Raw genomic sequence first — 25,000 nt, 5'->3', positions numbered from 1 at the left:
GTACGTTGAACAACCGGTGTGCCATAGAGTGGAAGGCGGCTTGCTTCTGGGCACCGAAGTGATTGGAATCCGAAGTGATGTATCTGTCGGTGGAGGTGGGCTTGCGGTAGATCCCGAATTTCAACGTGCTGTCTTCTTTTCTACTGATCAACAGATCGAGAAAGGGGAGTCTCCCTTCTACTTCCTTCTCTACAGTGAATTTTATCGTATTGTGTTGGGAGTTTAACATGCTCAACGTTTGATCCAAGTATCGTTCCTTAACCTAGATCGTTAAAACTGTAAGAAAAGCTTCCCACTTAAACGCATGGGAGTCAATGTTTATCAGCAATGCCCAAAAACCGCTGATGAATGAAGACGATCCTCCCATCATGTCGAGTCTATTCGATTTCGTCGACACGAACCACCAGCAGCAGTAGCATTCTCTCTCTCCCAACTTGGAACAGCGCAATCAGTCGGACATTGTCCCGTAGATGGGCTGCATCGAGCCCGAAACCGGTCGGCATTAAGGTAATTTTTTAATTATTTTGACGATTGTAAGAACCATAAGTGTCGTGTCTTATCTCGCGTCGCGTTTCGTGATTGTAGACTTTCAGCCCTTGGCTGCGTGGTACGAATCAAATGAAAGTTTGTTAAAAATGTAATCTTGAATCATTTAAAAATTAGTTGCTGTTTTTAAGCGCAGTCAATGCAACGCTGAGCAAATATTTCACATTTCGCCTTTCCGAACAACATAAAAACACAAAGCACGAAGTTTTTGCCAAATTCTCAACAAATCTAAACTTGGTTGCCAACATTGTTTAATTTTCACTGTTTGTTTAAATTTCTATTATAAGACACGTTTTTCGAAACAAAACTAACGAATCCCATTTAAATTGTCCAAGCGAAACTCCTGAACGAACTTAAAGAAAAAAAAAATCTCAGGCGAGATTCATAAAGCGTTTCCTGTGTCCTTTTGGAAAAACTTTTGCATACATTTTTGGAGAAACTCCAGGAAACATTATTGAAGAAAAATTTTAAGCAACTTTAAGCGAAATATTTGGAGAAACTCAAATCATCCTGGAGGAAATAAACTTGAAGAAACTCAATGAGAAAGTTGTGGCGATACTGCATGGAAATTATAGGAGCATCTCCTAGAAAATTTTTCTGGTGCCACTCCAACAGAAATTTGTTAAACAACTTTAGAATAATTTCCTCGAGCAACAAAAAGAGAATTTTCAGGAGGAACGCCTGAGGAAAATTTGAACAATAAATTTGAAGCAACTTATGCAGCAACTGTAGAAGATAATGTTGAAGAAACTTCCGGAAACAATGGTTAAAAAATCTAATTTTTGAAGAAATTTAATGATGAACTTTAGAAGCGACTTATGGAAAGAATTTACTAAAATCTTCAAGAAACTCCTGGAAAATTTTCGGAAAAATCCGGAAGCTATTCTAGGAAAAATTCTTGGAAACGATTAATGAGGAATTCCTGTAGTAACTTCAGGGCAGTTCCAAAGGCAAATCTAAAAGGAGCTCTTGGAAGTGTTTCAAGAGAATTCTAGAAAAACTAAAAGAAACTTCAAGAAATTTCTCGAAAACCTTGTGGAGCAACTCCACAAGAAATTTCAGGTGGAAATCCAGCAAACTTTTTTGAAGCGATTCTAAAGAAATTCTTGTTAAAGCTGCTTGACAAGTTCTTCAAGTGGCTTCAAGGCAATTCTAGGGGCAACTTCTAAATTGTTTGTTTGAATTTCAATTTGAAGCTCAAACGTTTTTCTCAACCAAACTTATGAATCAAAATTGATCTCAACGAATGGCAATAGATTATAAAGTTTGACCCTTACACAAGTTCTGAACAGTTCAGATCTTTAATAAATATTTTTTGGAATTGTTCTTTTTGTTGTTTTTGTGCATCGATGTTTTATGCGGCCCGCAGGACGATCCCGAATTGCAAATTTGACCCGCGGTATCGTCCAGCCTGAGCACCACTGCTATAAGCAATGTTTTTCCAACTAACATTCATTCCCTTCTCCGAATTCCGAAAAACGTTAGGCCCGGTTGATGTCTATATTGACTAGGCAGAACAATAGTTTTGCAATTGTATGGTTTAAGGTAATTTACTCACCGTTCCTCCAGCCCATCGACATATTCCTTCTTCCGTTTGCGTGAATCCTGAGCGGAAATCTTGTTGCGAATCTTTCGTCGAATCCGTTTCAGTTCCCGCTCCTCATGCTTGGTCAACGGATAGCTCGTGGGCAGGCTAATGCCTTCCTTGGCCAACAAGCGTTTCTCCTCCGTCGTCAACACCAGCTTCTGATAACCTCCGGATGCATTCTGTTTCGATCCGCCGGTCAAGCTATCGTCGTCCCCATCCAAATCGTCATCCTGGTCCATGTCGGCATCCGAATCGCTGGACAACTGCTGCTGCTGTTGTTTCTGCTGGCGCTCCACCTGTTCAATTACCGAGCTGCTTTGCTGCATGATGTCCTCGAACACGAAACTCTCGCTGTCCGAAGTTTGCGCCGCATCACTGTCATCCACCATCAGTTGCTCCTTGGAGAGGACAACGTTCTTCTGGATCAGCCCTTGCTTCGATTGCTGCAGCAGGTTGGCCGCGGCCAATTTGATATTAGCCGATTTGGGCTTCAGATTGGCCGAGTTCACGATTTTGATGGTACGCAAGTCCTGGATCGAAACCGGAACCAAGATCGGACGTCCATTGTGCTGTTGCTGTTGCTGAACGCGAATAAATTTCCGAACTGCTGTCTGGCCGTTTCCCGGTGCAGAAGACAAAACCACACTTTTGTTGTTCAGGAAAACCGTGCCTCCGGTTTTAGTTGCAACCGTATTAGCAGAAGCTCCATTTTTGAGCTGCAACGTAACTTTTTTGTTGGCATTGGCACCGGAAGCAACGTTTACCGTTTGACCGTTCTTCAGCGATGCAACGCGATAGATTTTGACTTCCTTTCCGTTGGCCAGCTGTGTTGTCGTGTGCAGTTGATCCTTGCTCAGTATCGTACCGGCATCGTATTCTGGGGTAACCTTTTCAACGATAACCTTTGTGGGGTTCTTCCGGTTCTGCGTACCGCTGCTGGTAACAACAGTTTTGACCGTTTGGTACACCTTGCCATTTTTAGTTAGGGTTGATGTCGCGGCCGACGGAGGAGTTGCGGTCACCGGTAAAGCAAGCGTTTGCTGTTGGACCGGTTGTTGAACTACGATCTGTTGCTTTTGGATTGGTTGCTGAATCGGTTGTTTGACATAGCGAGGTGGAGAATTCAATCCGCCACGTTCGCTAATGGATGGTCCGGGTGATGAGATGGCGGGACTGAGGGCCTCGTAGTCTACGGTTGGGTCACTGTGAAGGGGAGAAGAATAATGGAAAAGATCGTAAGACGATTGATATTCGTAGATTTTTCATAAAATAAATAATGCGAAGGATTATTTTAAGAACTCGCTGTGTGAAAACTACCAGTGAGAAAATGTTCAAAATATACATTTAGAGTTCAATTCAATCATAAATATCATCTATATTTCCTGCATATTGGTTTGTAAGGCCTATTTCTGCCATAATCCAAACCTTTCGGGCAAGCTGTAGGTACCACTAACTTCATGATGACATATACGATTGCAAAAGTTGATAGAACACTAAGCAGAGCAACAGGCTCTGTCCCAGTAGGAGGCAATCAGTGAAGTACTAGATTGAAAGTAGTGAGCTGGATTTTTGTATGGTGAGATGATCGATTCTCCATTTCTGCAATAAAATGGTGCAAACAGCGTGGGTTATAAGATTTCTTGCCTAATTTGATGCTGTTTGAGCAAAAGTTTGGGTAACTGTGTTGTTGAAGTTGCAAGAAATAAATAATACAACAATGCAGTTACCCAAACTTTTGCTCAAACAGCACCAAATTAGTCAAGAAATCATATAACCCACGCTGTTTGCGCCATTTCATTGCAGAAATGGAGAATTGATCATCTCACCATACAAAAATCCAGCTCACTACTTTCAATCTAGTACTTCACTGATTGCTTCCTGTTGAGATGTAACGTTGTTAAAAGAAGAAATCCAGTTAATGTACACACTCAGGGGCTACCATGGACAGCAGAGGATTAAGTGCATTTAGAAAGGTCACATTTTTCCTGCACTAATAAAATCGCATTCCACATCTCGGTCAGCGGAAGCTCCAGAAGAATAATGCATCTACCAGAGAAACCGAGAAGCGAAGCCATTAAAATCGTTATTACTGACCTAGATTGCTTCTTTGTGATATATGCAACCCGCGTCAGTCTGTTGTGCATTTACTACTCAGGGTTCGAGTTGTTGAGAGTGTGAGCAGCACAAAAATGTGTAAGCCCATTCCCATCGTCATCCGCACGTCAAAGACAACTAAGAGCTCCTCCTAGACACACACGAGGCATGACACCATGAAACGCAAGGGAAAGGGATGTTTCAAGTTTGAGTAGACTTTGTGGCGAAATGTATGCGGCCGGCGTGCGCCGTCTTGTGGCTGCGCTGAGCTGCAATATGATTGTGTGTTTCCTCAATTTGAAAGGTGACGAATGCATGTTGGTTGTTCAAGTCTGTTTAATAACAGCGAATACTGTTTTTTCGTTGATGGACCGGAATCCGCTTTATTTGAAATCTAGTAGTGTGCTTAACCGACATAGTGTGGCTTTGAGTTATAAATTATATTTGTTTGAAACATGTATATATTTGCATTTGCCAGTGGCGATTCCCTAACCTCAAATCTACCTGTTCAACGAATGTAAATTCTTGAATTTTGTCAACAAACTGTCTTGTAATTTGTAGAAAATGACGATACTAGCCGTTTCCGTCTATTTGCAATTTGATTCTGATCCTGAATCCTCCGCAATTGCAAGTTGGTTGTTGAACAGGTAAAAAGTAAGGTTACGAGACGCCACTGGCATTTGCATTGTAGCTGGATTAGGACCATATTAGAGTTCCATAAAAACTTCATGAAATTTCTGTTATACCCAAGAGATCATAGAAATGTTCACGGTCTTCGAAAGTCTGACTCCTTTTAAAGTTTTCAACTGGAATCATTCCATGGCTTCTTAAGAAGTCATGTGGGAAACCGGTTTCGTTAGCATAGCAAAGCGGGAACTAATAGGTACTGCTCAAATTTTTTTTTTTTCAGAAAGAAGAAGCTATGTGAGGAGAATGTCATTACTCATTCGTAAAACTGTATGGAACAAAATGATATGCGGAGGTTTTACAGTTTCGTAAAACCTCCGCATATTATTCTGTTCCATACAGTCTATAACCACCGACGAACCGACGTGACAGCTAGAACAAATAAATTCAAATTTGTTGTCCGCGACGCCATGATGAAAAATAGCCGAACACTATCGCCACCTCTATAACGGCTCGCGATGATTTGATAGCTCGACACCAAACCCCCGTGTGTTCATATAGGAAACGGTTCGCGTCTGTGCTGATTTGACAGAAGCGATCGCTCGCTTCGCTGGTCGACCGTTAAATTAGGGAGGGACAGTTTTGGATCGCCATTGTCACGTCGGTTCGTCGGTGCTATAACGTCGTGCGAAGAAAAATAGCACCGACATACGTCATGTTCAATGACCGTAAAGATAGCTTGCTGACAGACAAACTAGGGTCATTTGCAAGATGGAAGTTCCTACCTCAAGCTTCCACGATGGCACGTGAACCGTCAGCTAAGAGTTGTGTGCTTAGTTGTAGTGCAGCTACATTGAGAAGGTACGTCCCGAGCGTTTGTTAATCAAGGAGGTGCGACTCAAACAGCGTCTGTTCTGGCATCCAGCGGCTGAATATGAAATGCCCTTCCACCGGTAGGTATACATAAGATGGCAGCCTTAGGTCAACAACCTACTATTCCTGAATATCAACAAACCGTTCAAGAAAAAAACAGAGAAAGACCACGAACTGATTTAATGGCATCTACATTTAACGCTAGCTCAGCAAGGCAAACTGACACAATTCGCCAATCCTAGGACCAAGTGAAGTCCGTTGGTCTTACTTTGGTGAACACAAACTGATAGCGAAGCAATCTCGGAAGAATATTTCAATCATAGTAGCCTGTAATTATATTGTAATCAATAAAATTTAGTTCTCTCTCTGTGCTTGTACTAGACGGTTGTTCTTTCATTACACCCTACCAACAGGTTGTGGGCCCCGCCGTAACCAAGAGCAACCAATAAACAAGCCGAAAATTTTTTCACACTGCAAGCAAAAATGGATCGTTTGGGAATTGCCAAGCTGAATGGAAGCAATTACAGTATCTGGAAGCAAAAGGTGGAGTTTCTGCTAGTTCGCGAAGAATTGTGGCAGTTCGTGACCGAGAACCGACCAGAACTGGGTGCTGGACCTGGAGCAGCTGATGAAGCAAGAGTTCGATTGTGGGACAACGGAGACCAGAAGGCGCGAGCGACGATTGGCCTGTTGCTTGAGGATAGCCAACTGAACCTCATCGAAGGCATAAAAACGGCTCGGGACACCTGGGAGAGCCTCCGCCGTCACTACGAAAAAGCAACCTTGACATCAAAGGTATCCCTCCTGAAGCAAATGTGTGAGAAGCGGTACAGCGATGGTGAGGATATAGAACGACATATCTTTGAGATGGAGGACCTCTTCGAGCGATTGACTTTGGCAGGCCAAGATTTGGATGAAAATCTGCAAGTTGCAATGGTGCTTCGAAGCCTTCCGGAGTCGTTCAATACACTCACCACTGCTCTGGAGAGTAGATCCGACGACGAGCTAACGTTGGAACTAATCAAGTCCAAGCTCGTAGATGAAGTAGCAAAACGCTGCGAAAAGGTGCCCAACGAGTCTTTGCTGATGGCTGGCGTGGACAGGAGGAAACTGGTTTGTAAGTACTGCCTGAAGCCCGGTCATAAAGAGAAGCATTGCAAGGCGTTGGCGGAACAACGGATCATCGACGAAAAATCGGAAGATCAACCAACGAGACGGAACGTGCCCAGGACACGATCAGCCCGTCAAGAAATCCTCGAAGAATATTTCTTTCTGGCTAGACGAAAACCAAACTTCTCCAATGGGTGGCTGATGGATTCGGGCGCATCATCCCACATGTGTGCGGATGTGGATTTGTTCTACACCTTGGACAATACCGTAAAGCAGGAGGTAAGTCTCGCGGATGGGAGAACGACCAGCTCCGCCGGCATGGGGTCATGTCGCATTGTGCTCCTTTCTCCTGATGGCAGCCTCAACCGAATCACTCTTGCGGAAGTGCTGTACGTGCCGGAATTGAAATCAAACCTTATATCAGTGAAGAAATTGGCATCCAAAGAAGCTGTTATTTGTTTCGACACTAACGGTTGCCGCATTCTCAAACACGGCAAGGTAATCGCGGCAGCCACCATGACTGGAGGACTGTATTCGCTGAACATGGACCGGGATATTCTCATCAACACGTGGGCCGGCGGCGATGAGTACCAGCATGGCAAAGACCCCAGCGGTGGCGGCATTGAATCAACATCGCTCCATGGAGGTTTTCTGGTAGGAGGGTCAACCGACAAGCAGGAGGAGCCAGACGTCGAATGGTGTGCCTGTCGGTGCGATCATACTCAAGTCGGATTACTCTGGTCGATGGAAGAAAGGGAAGAAAACGCACCAAGTTTCATGAAGTGACGAAAGGTGATGTAATCAAGCTCGAATTGTTCTGTATGTTGTCTTCCGAGCTTGAGGAGGAGTGATAGCGAAGCAATCTCGGAAGAATATTTCAATCATAGTAGCCTGTAATTATATTGTAATCAATAAAATTTAGTTCTCTCTCTGTGCTTGTACTAGACGGTTGTTCTTTCATTACACCCTACCAACACAAACTACCATATCGGGACAGGTACATTCCTGTATTCGAGGCAGCAACGTTCCCCGATACCGAAGTGTTGGTTTTATTTTTTTTTTCTCCCGTGTGGGGCCGTTCATAAACCACGTAGACTTTTTGGGAGGAGGGGGGGAGGGATCTGGCCAAAGTCTACGCTCCATACAAATTTCTAAATTTTTGTATGGACAAAAGTCTACGAGGGGGGAGGGGGGTCTGAGATGGCCAAATTTTGGTCTACGTGGTTTATGAACAGCCCCTGTTGGGGAAATTAAGCCACTGCGTCCAATAAGCTGAACTTTTGTGGCATGAAAATTTTCTACTTAGAGCCCAGGATCAGGCGGCGTTTATCAAGTAAGAGCTCCAGATTCAGACCACGGGTTCGCAACCTCACGATAATGCAAAGTTACGCATCGACCGATTCTGCCGAGCTACAGGACAAGGAGAATTTCTACAGTGAATTGAATGCCGTTGCGGATAAAGTTTCAAAAGGCGATATCATGATCTGCACAGGTGACATCAACGCGAAAATCGGCTCCGACAACACGGACTATGAGCGTGGCATGGGAGGTCATGGAGAAATGAGTGAAACCCGTGAGCTGCCTGCAAAGTTTTGTAGCAACAACGACCTGGTGATTGGAGGCTCACTTTTTCCCTATCGACCAATGCATCAAGTCACGTGGTTTTCTTGTGATTGACATACTGATAACCATATCGACCTCCACATCTGCATCAGCCGAAAATGAAGACGGATCCTTTTTGATGTTCGGAGTAAACGCAGCGCTGATATCGCGTCTGAGCATCACCTTTTGGTCGGCGAGATCCGGCTACGCATTGCTCAAATCCAGCAGCAGGAGGAAAGACTCGGACAACGATTCAACACCCGCCGACTTGGAGATTCACTGATGGTACCTGGCGGAAGATTGAGGAACGCAGAGAATCAAAGGCCGCGATAGAGCGGTTAAGAACCAGAGCAGTCAAACACAAGTCTCGGCTACGGTATTCGGTCCGAGAAAAGGAAGTCAAACGCTGCTACAGACCGGACAAGCGAGCGTGGGACGGGTGGACTCCCTAGTTGAAGAAGCGGAGAAAGCCACCACAACCAACGATATCCGCCTCCTCTACGACATCTCACGACGCCAACTGCAGTTACTCACCGACCCAACTGACTAGCTAAAACGTTGATTTGACCACTTCGAAAAACTTCTTCAAGTTTCGACGTGCGACCAGCCATCAACATCTAAGCCTGAACCACTTAATAGGATACGGTGCATTACCCTTGTCAACTCTGAGGTACCATTACTGCATGAAGTCCAACAAGGCTCCCGGTGTCGATCGTATATCAGCTGAGATGCTCAAAGCTGACTCCATGCTATCCGCGCAAATGTGGCATCACATATTCTGTAATTTTTGGGACACCGCGACTTTTCCGACCGACTGGATGCAAGGCGTCTTAGTGAAGATTCCCAAAAAGGGGGATATTACTGTTTGCCACAACTAGTGTGACATCGTGTTACTGTGTATTTTTCTCAAAGTTCTGCGCAAAGTTATCCTAAATCGAATACAGGAGAAGATAGACGTGTCCCTCCGGCGGCAGTAGGCATGATTCCGTGCAGGATGATCATGTGTGGACTATATTGTCACCTTCTGTATCAACCAGAAGTAGGTCAACGAATTCCAAGAGTCTCTCTATTTTGCATTTATTGACTACGAAAAAGTTTTCGATCGCTTGAACCACGAATATCTGTGGAGTGCCCTGAAACGCAAGAGAGTTCCGCGTAAAATCGTCAACCTTATTGAAACGCAGTACCAGGCTTTTACATGCAGAGCCCTGCGTAACGGAGCCTGTCCGACCCCATCCGGATAGTCGCTGACGAAATCATGATGGAGTGATTGACCGTGCATCGAAATTCCTTGTAATATCTGGAGATAAGCAACTCCTATCCCTATCTCCACGTGGTACCGGCCGGAAACTATGAGCAACCTTAGGGATGATCGGGTAACCAACCCCGGTGGGAACTTTAGTCATAGGCTGACAGGGAAGGGGGAGGGGTTTGCTTCGGCAAACTTGAGCGTCTGTTCTCCAGGAGGAGCGGCTCACAACAGCGTCCGATCCCCATGCTAGGGGCGGCTGATCTACGTCCGAGTTCCAGGGAAGGACTCTAAGCTCAACTGTACACTATGGTCAAAGATAAACAGACATAACACTCCCAACATTTTTCGATTCAAATCATAGTCACGGAAACATATTCGCCCAAAGAAAGACTAATGTTAGGCCTAAAAAGACTATGTTTGGCCGACCACCAACTAGGTGGCGGTAGTGAGCAAACGTCAAACTCGAACAAAAGCTATGCGAGCGCCACGATTGGGCAGTTGGCCAACTCTCAAATTTTGAAAAAGACCGTTAAATCGGTGTACGATGGGAATTATCAGAGTGTTACGTCTGTTTGTCTGTGCTATGGTCCTCCGGAAAGTAGGGGGTTGATGTCAGGCCCTACGAGCCAGCCGTAAAAACCATTGTAACGGAAAATCAGCAACAGAATAATACGAACCGAGCCCAACGGCAACGACCCCAGCGAACAAAAAGGACTTGCGATTGGAAACTCGGTACGTGGAACTGCCGATCTCTCAACTTCATTGGGAGCACCCGCATACTCGCCGATCTACTGAAGGACCGCGGGTTCGGCATCGTAGCGCTGTAGGAGGTGTGTTGGACAGGATCCATGGTGCGAACGTTTAGATGTAATCATACCATCTACCAGAGCTGCGGCAACACACGCGAGCTGGGAACAGCTTTCATTGTGATGGGTGATATGCAGAGGCGCGTAATCGGTTGGTGGCAGATCGACGAAATAATGTGCAGGTTGAGGATCAAGGGCCGATTCTTCAACTTCAGCATAATAAACGTGCACAGCCCACACTCCGGAAGTACTGATGATGACAAGGACGCATTTTACACGCAGCTCGAAAGCGAGTACGATCGCTGCCCAAGCCACGACGTCAAGATCATCATAGGAGATTTGAACGCTCAGGTAGGCCAGGAGGAGGAATTCAGACCGACGATTGATAAGTTCAGCGCCCACCAGCAGACGATGGCCATACGTAGCACCTTTTTCCAACACAGCCTCCCTTATCGTTACACCTGGAGATCACCACAGCAAACGGAATCTCAAATCGGCCACGTTCTGATTGACGGACGGCACTTCTCCGACATTATCGACATCGAAACCTATCGTGGCGTCAACATCGACTCCGACCACTATCTGGTGATGGTCAAACTGCGCCCAAAACTCTCCGTCATCAACAATGTACGGTACCAGCGACCGCCACGGTACAACCTAGAGGGACTGAACCGGATGTCGCCTCAGCATACGCGCAGAATCTCGAGGCCGCGTTGCCCAGACGAGGGCGAGCTCGATGAGGCCCCTCTAGAGGACTGCTGGAGTACAGTGAAAGCAGTCATCAACGACGCAGCCGAGAGCACCATTGGGTACGTGGAACGGAATCGACGGAACGAATGGTTCGAAGAAGAGTGCAGAACGGATTTGGAGGAGAAGAACGCAGCGAGAGCGGTAATGTTGCAGTAAGGGACTCGACAGAACGTGGAACGTTATAAACAGAAGCGGAAACAGCAGACCCGCCTCTTTCGGGAGAAAAAGCGCCGCCTGGAAGAAGCGGAGTGTGAAGAAATGGAACTGCTGTGCCGTTCCCAGAAACACGGAAGCTCTACCAGAAGCTCAACGCATCCCGCAACGGATTCGTGCCGCGAGCCGAAATATTCAGGCATAAGGACGGAAGCCTCTTGACGGACGGACATGAGGTTATCGAAAGGTGAAAGCAACACTTCGATCAGCACCTGAATGGCGTGGAGAACGTAGGCACGGGAGAAAAGGACGACGCCAGTACAACGGAGGACAAAAATGAACCAACTCCCACGCAGAAGAAAGTTAACGATACCATTCCTCAAAAACCAACAAAACAGCTGGCAAGGATGATATCGCAGCTGAACTAATCCAAATGGGTCTTGAAAAGTTGGTCACTTGTCTGCACCGATTGATAGTCAGCATCTGGGAAATCGAACAGCTATCGGAGGAGTGGAAGGAAGAGGTAGTCTGCCCCATTCACAAAAAAGGCGACCATTTGCAATGTGAGAACTTCAGAGCGATCAATATTTTGAAGTGCTATCCAAAATCATCTTCCGTCGTCTGTCACCTAAAACGAATGAGTTCGTGGGAAGTTATCAAGCCGGCTTCATTGACGGCCGGTCGACAACGGGCCAGATCTTCACCGTGCGCAATCGATAAGAGCAGGACCAACCTTATGTCAAATTGCCGAAACTATAAAAGTTTTTACACAAATACGAGTTAAATAAATCATTTTCTTGCACACCAATCGAGAATAGATGAGGATTTTTTTTTAAAAAGGTGTGAGAGAGATGGAGATCGGGGTAAAACAAGCTCAATACACTGATTTCCAGCATCGTGCGGCGAATGACACCATCTATATCTGAAACTACAGTGATTTTTGCAGTTTGTGTCAAAAATTCATTCGAATCTATCCACTTCGAGCAGAGGTATTGAATTTATTCAAGTTTTATACCTATTTTTTTCCCACTGTGCAACGATGGACGGTGTGCAAAATTACGTACGGGTTTCGGGTGAACTATCCGGTTCATCCGAATCTCGCCAGGGACTGCGACAAGGAGACGGACTCTCGTGCCTTATTCTGCAACATAGCTCTAGAAGGTGTGAAGCGACGATCCGGGCTTAACAGCCGGGGAACGATTTTCACAACATTCGGTTAATTTGTGTGCTTCGCGATGACCACTGTGTCATAATAGAAATCCAGGAGACATAACTGCTATGTGATTTCTAATGAAATTGTAGTAGTAATAGTGAATCAGAGAAACACTCTCCGTTCGACAGAACAACACTAAAAAAAGAAATGGCAATAATTGAAGCCCTGAAGAAGGTCCCAAATGTGATCGAAAAGTCGGACAATATTAAACAGCTGTATTTGAATTTTGTCAAGACTGGGAAATCTATTTCAAGTTAAATTCAAGGTTAAATTCTATCGCAGTCAAATCCGAAAACTGTAATAATAAGTCTGTTTAGCGTGCCCTTGAGATAATTAATTTCGTTCAAATTTTCATCATAGATTCTAAGAATTCAAAAGAACAGATTAGGAGGGTTAATTGTATGCTTTTCATATAAATGTGGGTCACCCTAATAAACATACTTGGTTACATACCATATAAGCTCCCATTGAGTTTAAGTATAACTGGTGGCATGTTACAAACAATTCACTTCAAACAAAACCCAGTTGATGATACTTACAAATCCAAATTATCGCTCGAAAGTCCACTGTCCGATGCGGCCGACGAGAGGGCCTGCTGCTCGACGTTTCGCTCGAAAGCGCTAAACTCGTTCATGGCTTCGTCCACTTCCATCTTAACGTTCGGTCTGGCGGCACCAGTCATGGCATGAGGTGACCCGCTGATAAAGTCATCCTCAAAACCGTTGCTACTGCTTCCACTGCTGTTACCATTGGGGAACCCATGAAACTCCTGATCGGACCCGAGCGACGACGATGGCGACATGACCTGACCGTGCAGGTCGATCCCATCAACTACTCCGCCGTCGTTTAACGATCCGCCCAGTTCCCCACTCATCCACACATTCTGCAGATTGTTGAGCAAACTGGACGCGATGTCGTCCGATCCGCCAACCGACCCGGCAGAACCATCGTTGAACAACAGGTTCGTGTCCATGTGGAACAGGTCCATGAAGTCGTCCGGATTGGAGGGCCACTCCTCCGGCTGCAATGGAACGAAAGGGAAAAAACGAAAATAGGTGGTTATTATAGTGCAGTAGTGAAAGTATGTGCGCGACATCGCTAATTAGGTGATTGCATAACTCAATTAAAGGATTTCGCCGATTGGTTCGGCCGTGACGCGCGGAAGGACTTTCCCAATGACGCAATACGCGGCGCTCCAAAGGTTTCCGCCACCGAGTGACGTAAGACACATATTTTTGCATACCTATGTACCGATTTATTTATATCGGGCGTGAAAGTGATCCAATTTGAACCACGCGCAATTCTAGAAATCCGTTTGAAATTCCACGCAGGGACAAACCCAGCCCCGGTCGCAAGAAACGAAACGAACATGTCGTGTCGTAGTGGAAAAGTTTTCACAGCTATTCGAAATGGGTTGATTGCAAAGTGAGAAGAAAAAACTGCAGTTACCATCATCAACCGTGGTTCGGGGTTTGCGGTTTTAAGGTAGATTACCCAAGATTTGATACTGGACAAAACAAATCGAAAGTAGAGCTTGCGGGCGGGCAGCCAACCCGGCTGACTGGCGGCACGCCCCTGGCCGCGTGTTACGAAATATCGCAAAAAAACGGTTTTTGGTTGATCGATCGACGAAACTGAAACAAGACAAAATAAAATGCCCGATGTGCGGTTACTCATGGTCATCGGGGCGGTCCGCGAGACGAAGTGTGCAACGTGCAGTCGCAGTGGAGAAGAGGGCACACGAAAGTAGAAAGCCATTTTTGGCAAATGTTTAGTGAATTAACCGTTGGTAACATGCTTTAATGTGCCTTTATTTGTGTTTTGAGGGAACGAATTCATGAAAGCTGATCGGTTTATTGGAGCACATTGCGGATTTATTTCTTTTACGATCGAATCAAGAGGCAATCATACCTTAGCTTAGTTTAGACTGGTTGCACTCCATGATTGAACAGAACCAGTGAAAATGCACAACGAATCAATTGAAAGGACGACTGGGAGTGAGCATAACCTTTCTCACTGTGCATGGTGCAGTTAAAAGACACGGACACGTTCAGTGCTTCCAGTGAGCTGTTATGCTCTTTGAAGGAAGCACGACACTAGACAAAGGACTAGCATGCAACGCGCAGTGGCACAGCCGAAAACTTTTCCTGACAGCTGCGGCGGGAATCGAACCCGCGCTCCTCAGAACGATGCGACTAAATGCTTGGTGACACTAGCCGCACGACCACGAAGCCACAAGCATTATCGATCATAAAATCCGTGATCTGGCCAATGTGCCTCTTCAGGTGAACCAATATGCTTATCAATCTGGAAAGTCGACTATGGTAGAGGAATGCTTGGATAACATCCCAGAAAAGGAACTCCTAGATTAATCCCTGTAGAAGTTCCTGGAAGACGAATGCCTAGATTAATCCCTGGAGGAATTTCTTGAGGAGCAACTAAGAAAATCTTTGGAGAAATACATACAGAAATCTCTACAGATATTTCAGGAAAAAATCCTGGAAACTAGAGGAATTCCTAAGAAGAATTCCTGGAAGAGTCCATGGAGGGATTCCTGGATCAATCCCTAGTGGAATTTCTGAAGGGATTCCCAGAGGAATTCCTGAACGAGCCTATGGAGGAATTTCTGAATGCATCCAAGGAAGAATTCCACGAGGAATTCCTAGAAACATCCCCTCAGGAATCCAGGAAACTCCAGGAAGAGTCTTCGGAGGGATTCACAGAAAGAAATACCCAGGGGAATTCCTGGAAGAATCACATGAGGAATTTCTGTAGCAATTCCAGAAAGCATTCCAGCTTAAATTCCTGATGGAATTCTTGGAAGCAAGGATGGAAATCTAGTGATCATGATCAGATTTCGAATGTGTCGCGGTCGAACGGCATCGCGCGATCATAGCAACAACGATAACATTTTGTCGTCAAGCATCATAACAAACTTCGGTCCGAGAAGAATGATTCGCTCGGCATGTGCGGGCGCGATGCGATCGTTATCATGAAGTCGGAATGATAAATTAGGGATTTCATTCACTTTTTGAGCATTCTTGGTGATTAAACTTCCAGATATGCTTATGAACGTATCATTTCGAATCATGAATGCGGCTTACGGGTTCATAAGTGGCAAACAATGTGATGAATACAATTTATCATGACTTGTAACATGATCCGATAACGGGTCATCACGCGATTAAGCGTGCATCAGATGCTTTAATTGTTCTGTGATACGAGCACGGTGCGAGGCGTCGGCATCATGCTACCGCAAGAACAAGGCTATCTTGGATAATTCGTATCCTGTATCATTTATCGCTTGAAGTGATTTTCTGCCATCCTTGCTTGGAAGAACTCCTATCGGAAATATGTACCAGGAGGATTCCAAGCAGAGAACCCCTAGCAAAACCTCTGAAGATATTCCCTAAGGAATTTATGGGGGGATCCCACAACGAATCCTTGGAAAAAAACTCTGGAGGGACACCTCAATATATTATGGAAGAAATCAAAGAAGGAATTCTGGAGCAACCCTAAGTGAAATTCCGGGAGGAATCCCAACAGAAGCTTCTGGATAAATCCCAGTAGGGATTACTGAAGCACATCCAGCAGGCGTCCTTGGAGGAATTATATCAGGAATAACTAAACGTATTTCGTTACAAATCTCTGGAATGAGAAGGAATTCTTGTGAAATGGAGGAATTCCCTTAAAGAATCCCTGGAGAAATCACAGGATATATTTCTGGAGGAATGCAACGGGAAGCCGTGGGTGAATTCCAACCCCCTGAAGAAAGCGTTAGTTCTTGAAGCCGCCGTCTTTGGTGGGGCGCCACGGATTTGTTTACGAAATTTCAGTCTGCTGGCCAATCTGCTACGTGCGGATGCGAACTTTGTCGTACGAAGATAAATTCGTGATCGAGAAACGATTATTTACACATATTGTTCAATGCATTTAGTGAACTTTGTTAAATTTACAAGACGCACCAGTATGAAAATACATTTAGCCCAAGTAAAACAACGGTAAAGTCTATTAAATGTGAATGTCGCGCCTGCTCAAACAGAAAAATCACTATGTTTTCAGCTTTATGCAACCGCCAATTCAAATTAGCACCACGTCCAGCACCAAATTTTTGGCTTCAATCCAGTTGTATGTGGATGACAGCCGTTTCATGGGGTTGGTGAATTCCAGCAGGAATCCCTGAGGCGCTTCCAAGAAGAGTTGCTAGAGGCATCCCAATCCCAATATATTTTTTCACATTAGCAAATAAAATGATGTTTCAGCGCCATCTGTTGGGAAGATCTGTATTACAGAGAAACAGACGTCACACCAGGGATGGGAACACTCACTTGCAACGAGTTACATTCACTTGCTATTTTCTCAGCTCAGAAGCTTGCAATCAAGAAGCGATGTATGGGCGACTTTTGCCTTGTGATTTTGCCTAATACTTTGCCGAATAGAGTAGGGGTCACACACGAATCCCAAGGTCGTGACAGAGCTGTGAAAGCGACTCTCCACGAGATGAGTGTAATTTATATTCACCTCGTGGAGAGTTGCTTTCGCAGCTCCCTCACGACTTCGGTATGCGTGTGCGACCCCTATCCTCACGAAAAGTTTCATCGCCCGGAGCGGGAATCGAACCCTCACCTCATACACAGCTAGTCGAGTTCGGTGATTTTTACCAAAATCTCAACTGCTGAGCGTTTGTTAACAAGTTTTTAACGAAGATCTGTAAAAAATTACCAAATTTCGGTAAAACGTTATCGTTTATCTGTCAAACTTTAACGAAGTTCGGTAAAGTTGCTATTTTTACCGATTTTTTCCTGTAAAACAAATTTAATGGTTGAGATTTCGGTAAAACATTACCGAAGTCGGTGATTTTTTCTAACTGCAGTGTAGCAGAAGCTTGATGACCCTAACCTACGAAGCTCCTCCTGTTTGACGTTTGCTTACTACCGCCACCTAGTGATGGCCCGACCAAGCACAGTAAGTTTAGCATTGGGCGATTGCGTTTTAGTGATGATGTTTTTTTTTCATGAAATTTGTTCTAAGTGTAACGTATGTTTCGCTGTGTCGCTGAGCCTTATAAACATACAACGATTGACGTTAGACTCCAGAAGAACAGTAAAACTTTATTGAAAAAATGGTGCTGTTTTTTCTCTGCCAAAACTCCACTCCTCAATGAGGTAGCATCACACTGCCCACCTCGTCGTTATGCTTGATGTCACCGACGCTTGCTAGGAGAAGGACACCCAAGGGGAATGTCACTAATATTTGTTCACACCCCACTCCAAGTATACCCATATCGCATGAATTAAGAGAGCCTAAAAATCCATAAAACAGCTGCCATCTTAAATTTTAGACCGCCATATTGGATATTCGTATCGCCATTTTTTTTTACTCCGGAGACCGAACACCTTCCCCATATTAAATATACCCACATCGTATGATTTAAAAGCCTAAAAATCCCCAAAAAAGCAGCCATCATCATTGATTTTAGACCGCCTGATTTTAGATATTCTGGTCGCCTTTTTTGGATTGCGGACATCTCCATACCAAATACATACACCATATTACACGATGTCAGTGTCTGAAACTCCATATACAGCCTCCTTTTTAAATTTTGATCCACCATCTTGGATTTGAGACCGCCATCTTGACTATTTCGGTCGTGATTTTTTTGTATTTCAGACATCTTCCCCGTTTCTAATAAATATGTATACCCATATTGCATGGTTTGGAGCCTATAACTCCATTCAACAGCCGCCATCTTGAACTTCGAGTCGCCATTTTGGATTTTAGACCGCCATCTTGAAAAGTCTGGTCGCCATTTTTGGACTCCGGACATCTTACGTATACCAAATACACCCATATTGCATGGTTTCAGTGTCTGAAACTTCATGACCAGCCGCCTTCTTACATTGTTTGTCGTCATCTTGAACTTTAGGCAGTCGTCTTTTTAATTGTGGGCCAACATCGTGGATTTTATGTTCTCCAGTGTTGATTTCTGCACAAAAATTGTCAACCATGTGAAAAATTATAGAAATCTGCGCAGCTGTGTCGCATAATGAGATTTGATTCAGTTTTATACATGGCCAGTTCCACCGGTGCTGGTCCGGATCACTGAAATGGCCATAACTCTGAAACGCCTTGACCGATGCGAACCATTTAAAATAGCAAGTAATGTGGTTCGATTCCTTCGTGCTAAAATCTGAAAAATCAGCTGATGGGAAGTGCTCTAAGTGAATGACCTTTTTCGAACACAGGCGTACATACACACACAATACATATACATCACCTCAATTTGTCGAACTATTTGATTTGTATTGTGACTTGGTCTTTCGAGCCTTGGATCGAAAACTAATTTTCTGAGTGACCATATAGGGTAAAAGCTTCCTTAGTGGAGGTAGTACCAATAGTGGTGGTAGTGGCAATTTAGCCCTATTTCGATCAAAAAGCCTCAAAATTACATTTTTAATAGATGCACCATACCTAATTGATAATATTAGTTCAGTTTTTTGTTCAGGATTTACCGAAAAACATATTGTAAACAATTATTTTCCTTAATTTTTTTGCTCCCTTGCACCTATAGTGGTGGTACTGTTCCTATAGTGGTGGGTCCCATAAGAATTCAATGGGATGCGCCACTATAGGAACCAATGTTAAATTTTACCTCCATAATAGGAACCATGTACCTATAGTTGGTGGAAGTCATTTATTAGCAAAAACTGAAATAAACAATGGTTTTAACATTTTTCCTAGCAAATTTAAGTGGAAAACTACCGATTAACGCTTTCAGACTTTTTATTTTGTGGTAATATAATTTTTATTTGATTATTTTACTACAAGGAGCTACTAATAGCACCACTATTGGTACATTTACCCTAGTCTTTCAGTACACTTTGATGTACAAGAAAGACAAAAAGTTATGTTTTATCTCAAATCATATCAATTACTGTGATGAATAGATATGCGGATCCTTCAGACATAATTGAAGTCAGCCCGGACATTGAGTTGGAACAGTCATCTGATGATACTGAAAGACAGCGCCCAAAAATCTTTTTTTATGCAACAAGGTACGGCACTGACCCTTTGCAGTATAAATCTGGGTGAAAGAAGCTTCTGAAGACTCCGTTTGCTTAACCCTCCGGAGCCGAAGGTGCCATATATCACCCCTAGGTACATAGAAATGACTATAAATTCACACATTCAATAAAACAGAATACTTTCTTCGGCAAAGTTGTTGCAAATTGAGTACTTTATTAAGGACATACATGAGCGAAACTAAAGATGGCCTTCACAATGACTACTTTGCAAACGCCGAAAGCACGGATCTCGTCATCTAAACAACAAACTCAGCTGAAAAAAACCATGAGTAGCTTTGCTCACTCGTGGTAATCATTGAGTAGCGTTTTCGTTTTCGGGCATTTCGAGGATCGGTGTTCTTGAAAACGCGAGTCACTAATGCACCTGATGCGCTCTCATTTCACCTTAAGGGAAAAATGGGAATATTTGTATTTGAGACTATTGACAACCTAGAACATCCTGAACACCATGAAGTTTGGAGAAACGAAATAATTGACATACCAGCTGAATTTGGATATGGGCTACGCTCATATGTACTCATTTAAGCTTCGTCAAGAATATCAAAAGTTGTTTTATATTCTGGGATGTTCTAGGTGTTCCAAACTGCCCTTTAGTAAAGTCCTTCAAATGTACAAGAATAATTTTATGTGTTTTCGCCATAAATAATAGCATTGCATAATTAATCTACTGGGATCCGTGAAGTTCTTGAACTCTACAATATCATTTATAGACACTCTAGGGATATTTCAGGTCAGCCAAACTATCTTAGAGTTCAGAACTTCAGGTCTACACTCGTAATAGTACTTATATCTGCTATACTGAGTAACGTTGCATAATCAACCACGCTTACTGGGCCAATCTAAAGTCTACTTGACATTATTATAAACCTTTGAGACAACCAGGATCCTGTTCTATAACGAAGTCCTTTCGCTATAAATAATATCATCGCATAATCTGTTTGAAATCGGCCGGGGACTACGACAGGGTGATGAACTCTGGTGCCTGGTGTTAAACATCGCCCTGGAAGGTGTTATGCGACGAGCCGGGCTCAACAACCGGGACACGATTTTCACGAGATTCGGCCAGTGCATCTGTTTTTCAGATGACATGGATATTATTGCTAGAACATTTAGAATGGTGACAGAACTGTACACTCGCCTGAAACGTGAAGTAGCAAAAGTCGGACTGATGGTGAACGTGTCGAAAACGAAGTCAAACTGGCAGGCGGAACCACGAACGACAGGCAGCAGTGTCATAATCAGTGGCGATTCCCTAACCTCAAATCTACCTGTTCAACGAATAGAAAATCATAAATTATCTCAACAAATTGGCTTGTAATTTGTAGAAAATGACAAGAATAGTCGTTTTTGTCCATTTTCAATTTGATTCTGGTCCCGAATTCTCCGCAAATGCAAGTTTTAGGGTCGTTGAACAGGTAAAAAGTCAAAGTGAGTTTACGAGACGCCACTGGTCGCAATAGACGGGGATACTTTCGAGGTGGCCGAGAACTTCGTATACCTCGGGTCCTTGTTAACGGCAAGCAACAACGTTTTCCGTGAAATACGAAGGCACATTATCCGTGGTGGTCAGGCCTACCATGGGCTTCACAAGAATCTGCGGTTGAAAAAGATTCACTCTCGCATCAAATGTACCTTGTACGAAGCACTAGTAAGACCATGCTCTACGAACACGAGACCTGAACTCGAAAAGGACATGCAAGCACTCAAAGCGTTCGAGCGTGGGGTGCTTAGGACCATCTTTGGCGGTGTACAGGAGTATGATGTGTGGCGGAGGAGAATGAACCACGAGCTCGCTGTACTCTACGACAAGCCTAGCATCCAGAAGATGGCAAAAGCTGGAAGGATCCGTGGGCAGGGCATGTTGTGAAAATGCCGGACAACAACCCTGCAAAGCTGATGTTTGCAAGAAACGCGGAAGAACTGGGGGCAGCGCGCAAGGTGGGCGGAACAGGTTCAGGACGGTCTGGCAAATGTGGCCTAGAATAAGGACTGCAACCACGAACCGATTGTTGTGGTGAAGATTTGTTGATTCAGTTTTTTTTATAATTGTTATTAACGCTAAATAAATAAATTAGATACAATCATTACGGTTGATATTGTTGTGTTTGAGTAAACAGTAAAAAATATTATTAATGCTGTAGACTCCATGCACTTAACATATTGCAAGACAGTGTGTACGATTTAGAATATCCCGAAACTATTTCATAGTCTCTGATTGTATTAGTGAGCTCCGGTAAGTATAATAGATAATGCAACATAACTCTATATAGCCAAAACAGCAACTTCAATTGCTGTAGATGCTAGAGTTCAAACATCATAATAGTTTGGATTATTCCAGCTGATCTGATGATGTCCATTGAACATTCAGCAGATTTACTGGACATCATAGATTACATATCGTAGCTTTGTATAATGAAAATAGTTACTTTTACACGCACAGACTTTAGGATGTAATCTCAAGACCGGTTTGAATGACCTAGGATATCCCGACTGATCTAATACTGCCTATTGAACTTTCAGAAGCAAGGGCTTCGTGGCCGTGCGGTTAGAGGCGTCAGTCGTCTGACCGTTTCGTAAGCCTCGGAGTGTGGGTTCGATTCCCGCTCCAGTCGTGAAAACTTTTCGTCTAACGGAAAATTCTCCACTGGACCACTGGGTGTTTCGTGTGTTGTCCGTTGTCTCATGTTAGTGTTCGTTCAGTCTGTGCAACCTCTGCAGAGCTCTGGTTGAAGACGGTGTAGTGTATTTTAAGACGTACTGGACATGATAGATTACAAATCGTAGTTTTTATAATGAATGAAGTTATCGCTACACCCGTATACTTTGGGTCTAAACTCAAGAACAGTTAAGATGACCTAGGATATCCAGAAAAAAAAACTGCATCATATTCTACCCTTATTATGCTGTTGAGCACGAAAACTACAGAAATATATTTGAAAACCTCCTAAGAACGTTAATTAAGTTTGGAAGAGCTTCGAGTATAACTCCAGTCACACTCGCATGATGAAAAAACGACAATTTTATCGTCATCAAACATCAATACGCCTAGCAGATAAAAATCCCCGAAAACCTATAACACCAAAATGTCAAGACCATTCACCGGTTTGCGTTCGCGACAGCGCGAATGCATATTTTGCCATTTTGTGAGCTGCACAAAATGTCTCTGCCCTGTCTAGTGGAGCAAAAACTCACAACTGTGCACCTCTACTGTTGCCAAGCCTTTCACGTGAAGGCAAAGTCCAAAACTGGTTCGCTCTCCAATAGCTGTCGTTCAAAAATCAAAACGAAAAAAAAAACGTGTAACGAACGTAAAACAACTAATTCAATACTCTGGTCCCGTTTTTGGGCCTCACCGTTCGTGGTTGCTGGCTACTGCTACAGTGCAGCTCACGTAGGAAATTTTGCGATTCGTGCTGCAATGAAGTAGAAAGACCTTCGCAATAATATACGGGTTGGCTTCCCAGGTCAACCGAAAAATTGTCCACCAAAATTGAAGTGGTAGAACAACTTTCTCCTCGTTACACCACAACACTGTTCTTTGCGCTGAGTGTGATTCAGTCGGGTATGTTTTCGATCAACTTATATAAGATGTGAATTGGACTGTGACAATTTGGTGATTCATTTCATCAAAGAAATACACCCGGTGTGTGATCGTGTCTATCAACTTAAGCTACGGCGACTAATCGAACCGGACGGCATTTTAGTAATCTGCAGGCGCGCACACACGATCGCTTCCCCATCCCAAATTTCCAACCAAAATATTTACGCGCTTGGCGGGAAGTGAAAAGATTCAGAAGAATTCCAAGTCCCGTTACAATCGCGCTGCGATGGATTTCGTATGCCAGTCATACATGCTGTAATAAGGCAAACATATACCAACTCCACGGCACGGCGTACCGGTGCCGATGCGGAGACTGCCTCCTGGGAGGAGGTACATACGATGAGGGGCCGTTCATAAACCACGTAGACTTTTTGGGGGGAGGGGGGGGGGGGTCTGGCCAAAGTCTACGCTCCATACAAATTTCAAAATTTTTGTATGGACAAAAGTCTACGAGGGGGGAGGGGGGGGTCTGAGATTTCCAAATTTTGGTCTACGTGGTTTATGAACAGCCCCTGACGAACTCCACCATGACCCATTTATCGATGACTGACGGTCGTCGTTGGTCGGAATAGTTTTACGTCTACTATTTTCTGATCGAAATTGACATCAATCGATTATGGCCCGGCGGGCAACTGTTTGCAATCTCTTTGCAGAAAAATTGCGTCATACCGTTGTCGATCCACAATATCTCTCTTCAGGTTTAGCTTGGCTGCGCCAAGACCAAGCTGCGAGAGAACGTCTCCTCCGCCCGGTTGAGTTGAGCGCCCCGAACAAAACAGGTTCCCTTTCAAATTTAAAACTTTAACACAGCCTCCACCACAACAGTTTGCATACGTCGACAGTTTCCAGCCACGTGCGTTTTTATCAGCGTCGTCAAGCACTTGAGAAGAAATATTAAGCACACACAGCCAGCGAGAGAACTTTGAATGGGTCCCGCCGCGGCATTCATTCCTCCCAACAATCATCATTGGATGGCAGTCTGACTGACTGAATGTCGCACTTTGTGCGATAGTCGGGCTATATCGCCCATACTCGCAGTGGGTGTGCGGCGATGGATGGTGGTAGAAATACCGGTTTACTACATATAGTAGTGGGCTCTCTATGATACAGGAGGCCAGCAGCGGCATGCTCTAGTATGTAGACTTGACTTTCAATATATTGAAAGTAAATGGCATGGAATTGGTCATGGAAAAGAAATGAGCGAAACAACCGGTTACCGGTTAACGAGAGAATGATGTTGGGGCAGCCTAAAGGTTATGTCCACGCTGATTTGCCATATTTAGACGGAAATTTGGATAACCAAATGCTATGCTGAAGCTGAAGCAGGCGAGTTTTAGGTCGGATTATCAAATTCCGTATGTACCTATACCAGTTTATACTCATTTTTATTATTCACTAGCTGTCCCGGCAAACGTCGTACTGCCTGCCTACTGTGTTTTTTGACGTGCAGCTCGATAGGGACGTTCCCCGCAAGGTCATTTGTATGGGAGCCCCCCGTTCCAGAGACCGGAGAGATCCCACACCAAGCTAAGAACCTTCCCCGGCCCCAACAGCACCCACATACAAAATTTCACACCGATCGGTCCAGTAGTTTCCGATTCCATAGCGGTCAGACAGACAGACAGACAGACAGACAGACAGACAGACAGACAGACAGACAGACAGACAGAAATTCATTTTTATATATATAGATAGACTAG

At 44.2% G+C, this 25,000-nt stretch overlaps 1 protein-coding gene across 1 annotated transcript in view; it reads right to left on the bottom strand.

Moving 5' to 3' along the window:
- Positions 1-2,124: 2,124 nt before the first annotated feature.
- The window catches only part of LOC134291681 (uncharacterized), a gene marked incomplete at its 3' end in the record, with an annotated part of 111,914 nt that continues 89,038 nt past the window's right edge, over positions 2,125-25,000 (bottom strand). The window contains 2 exon segments of the mRNA XM_062859752.1: positions 2,125-3,337; positions 13,154-13,635. Of these exon segments, the coding sequence (XP_062715736.1) occupies positions 2,125-3,337; positions 13,154-13,635 (1,695 nt within the window).

Source organism: Aedes albopictus, chromosome 3, assembly GCF_035046485.1.
Source record: "Aedes albopictus strain Foshan chromosome 3, AalbF5, whole genome shotgun sequence".
Taxonomy (NCBI): Eukaryota; Metazoa; Arthropoda; class Insecta; order Diptera; family Culicidae; genus Aedes; species Aedes albopictus.
This window is presented reverse-complemented; position numbering and strand designations above follow the sequence as displayed.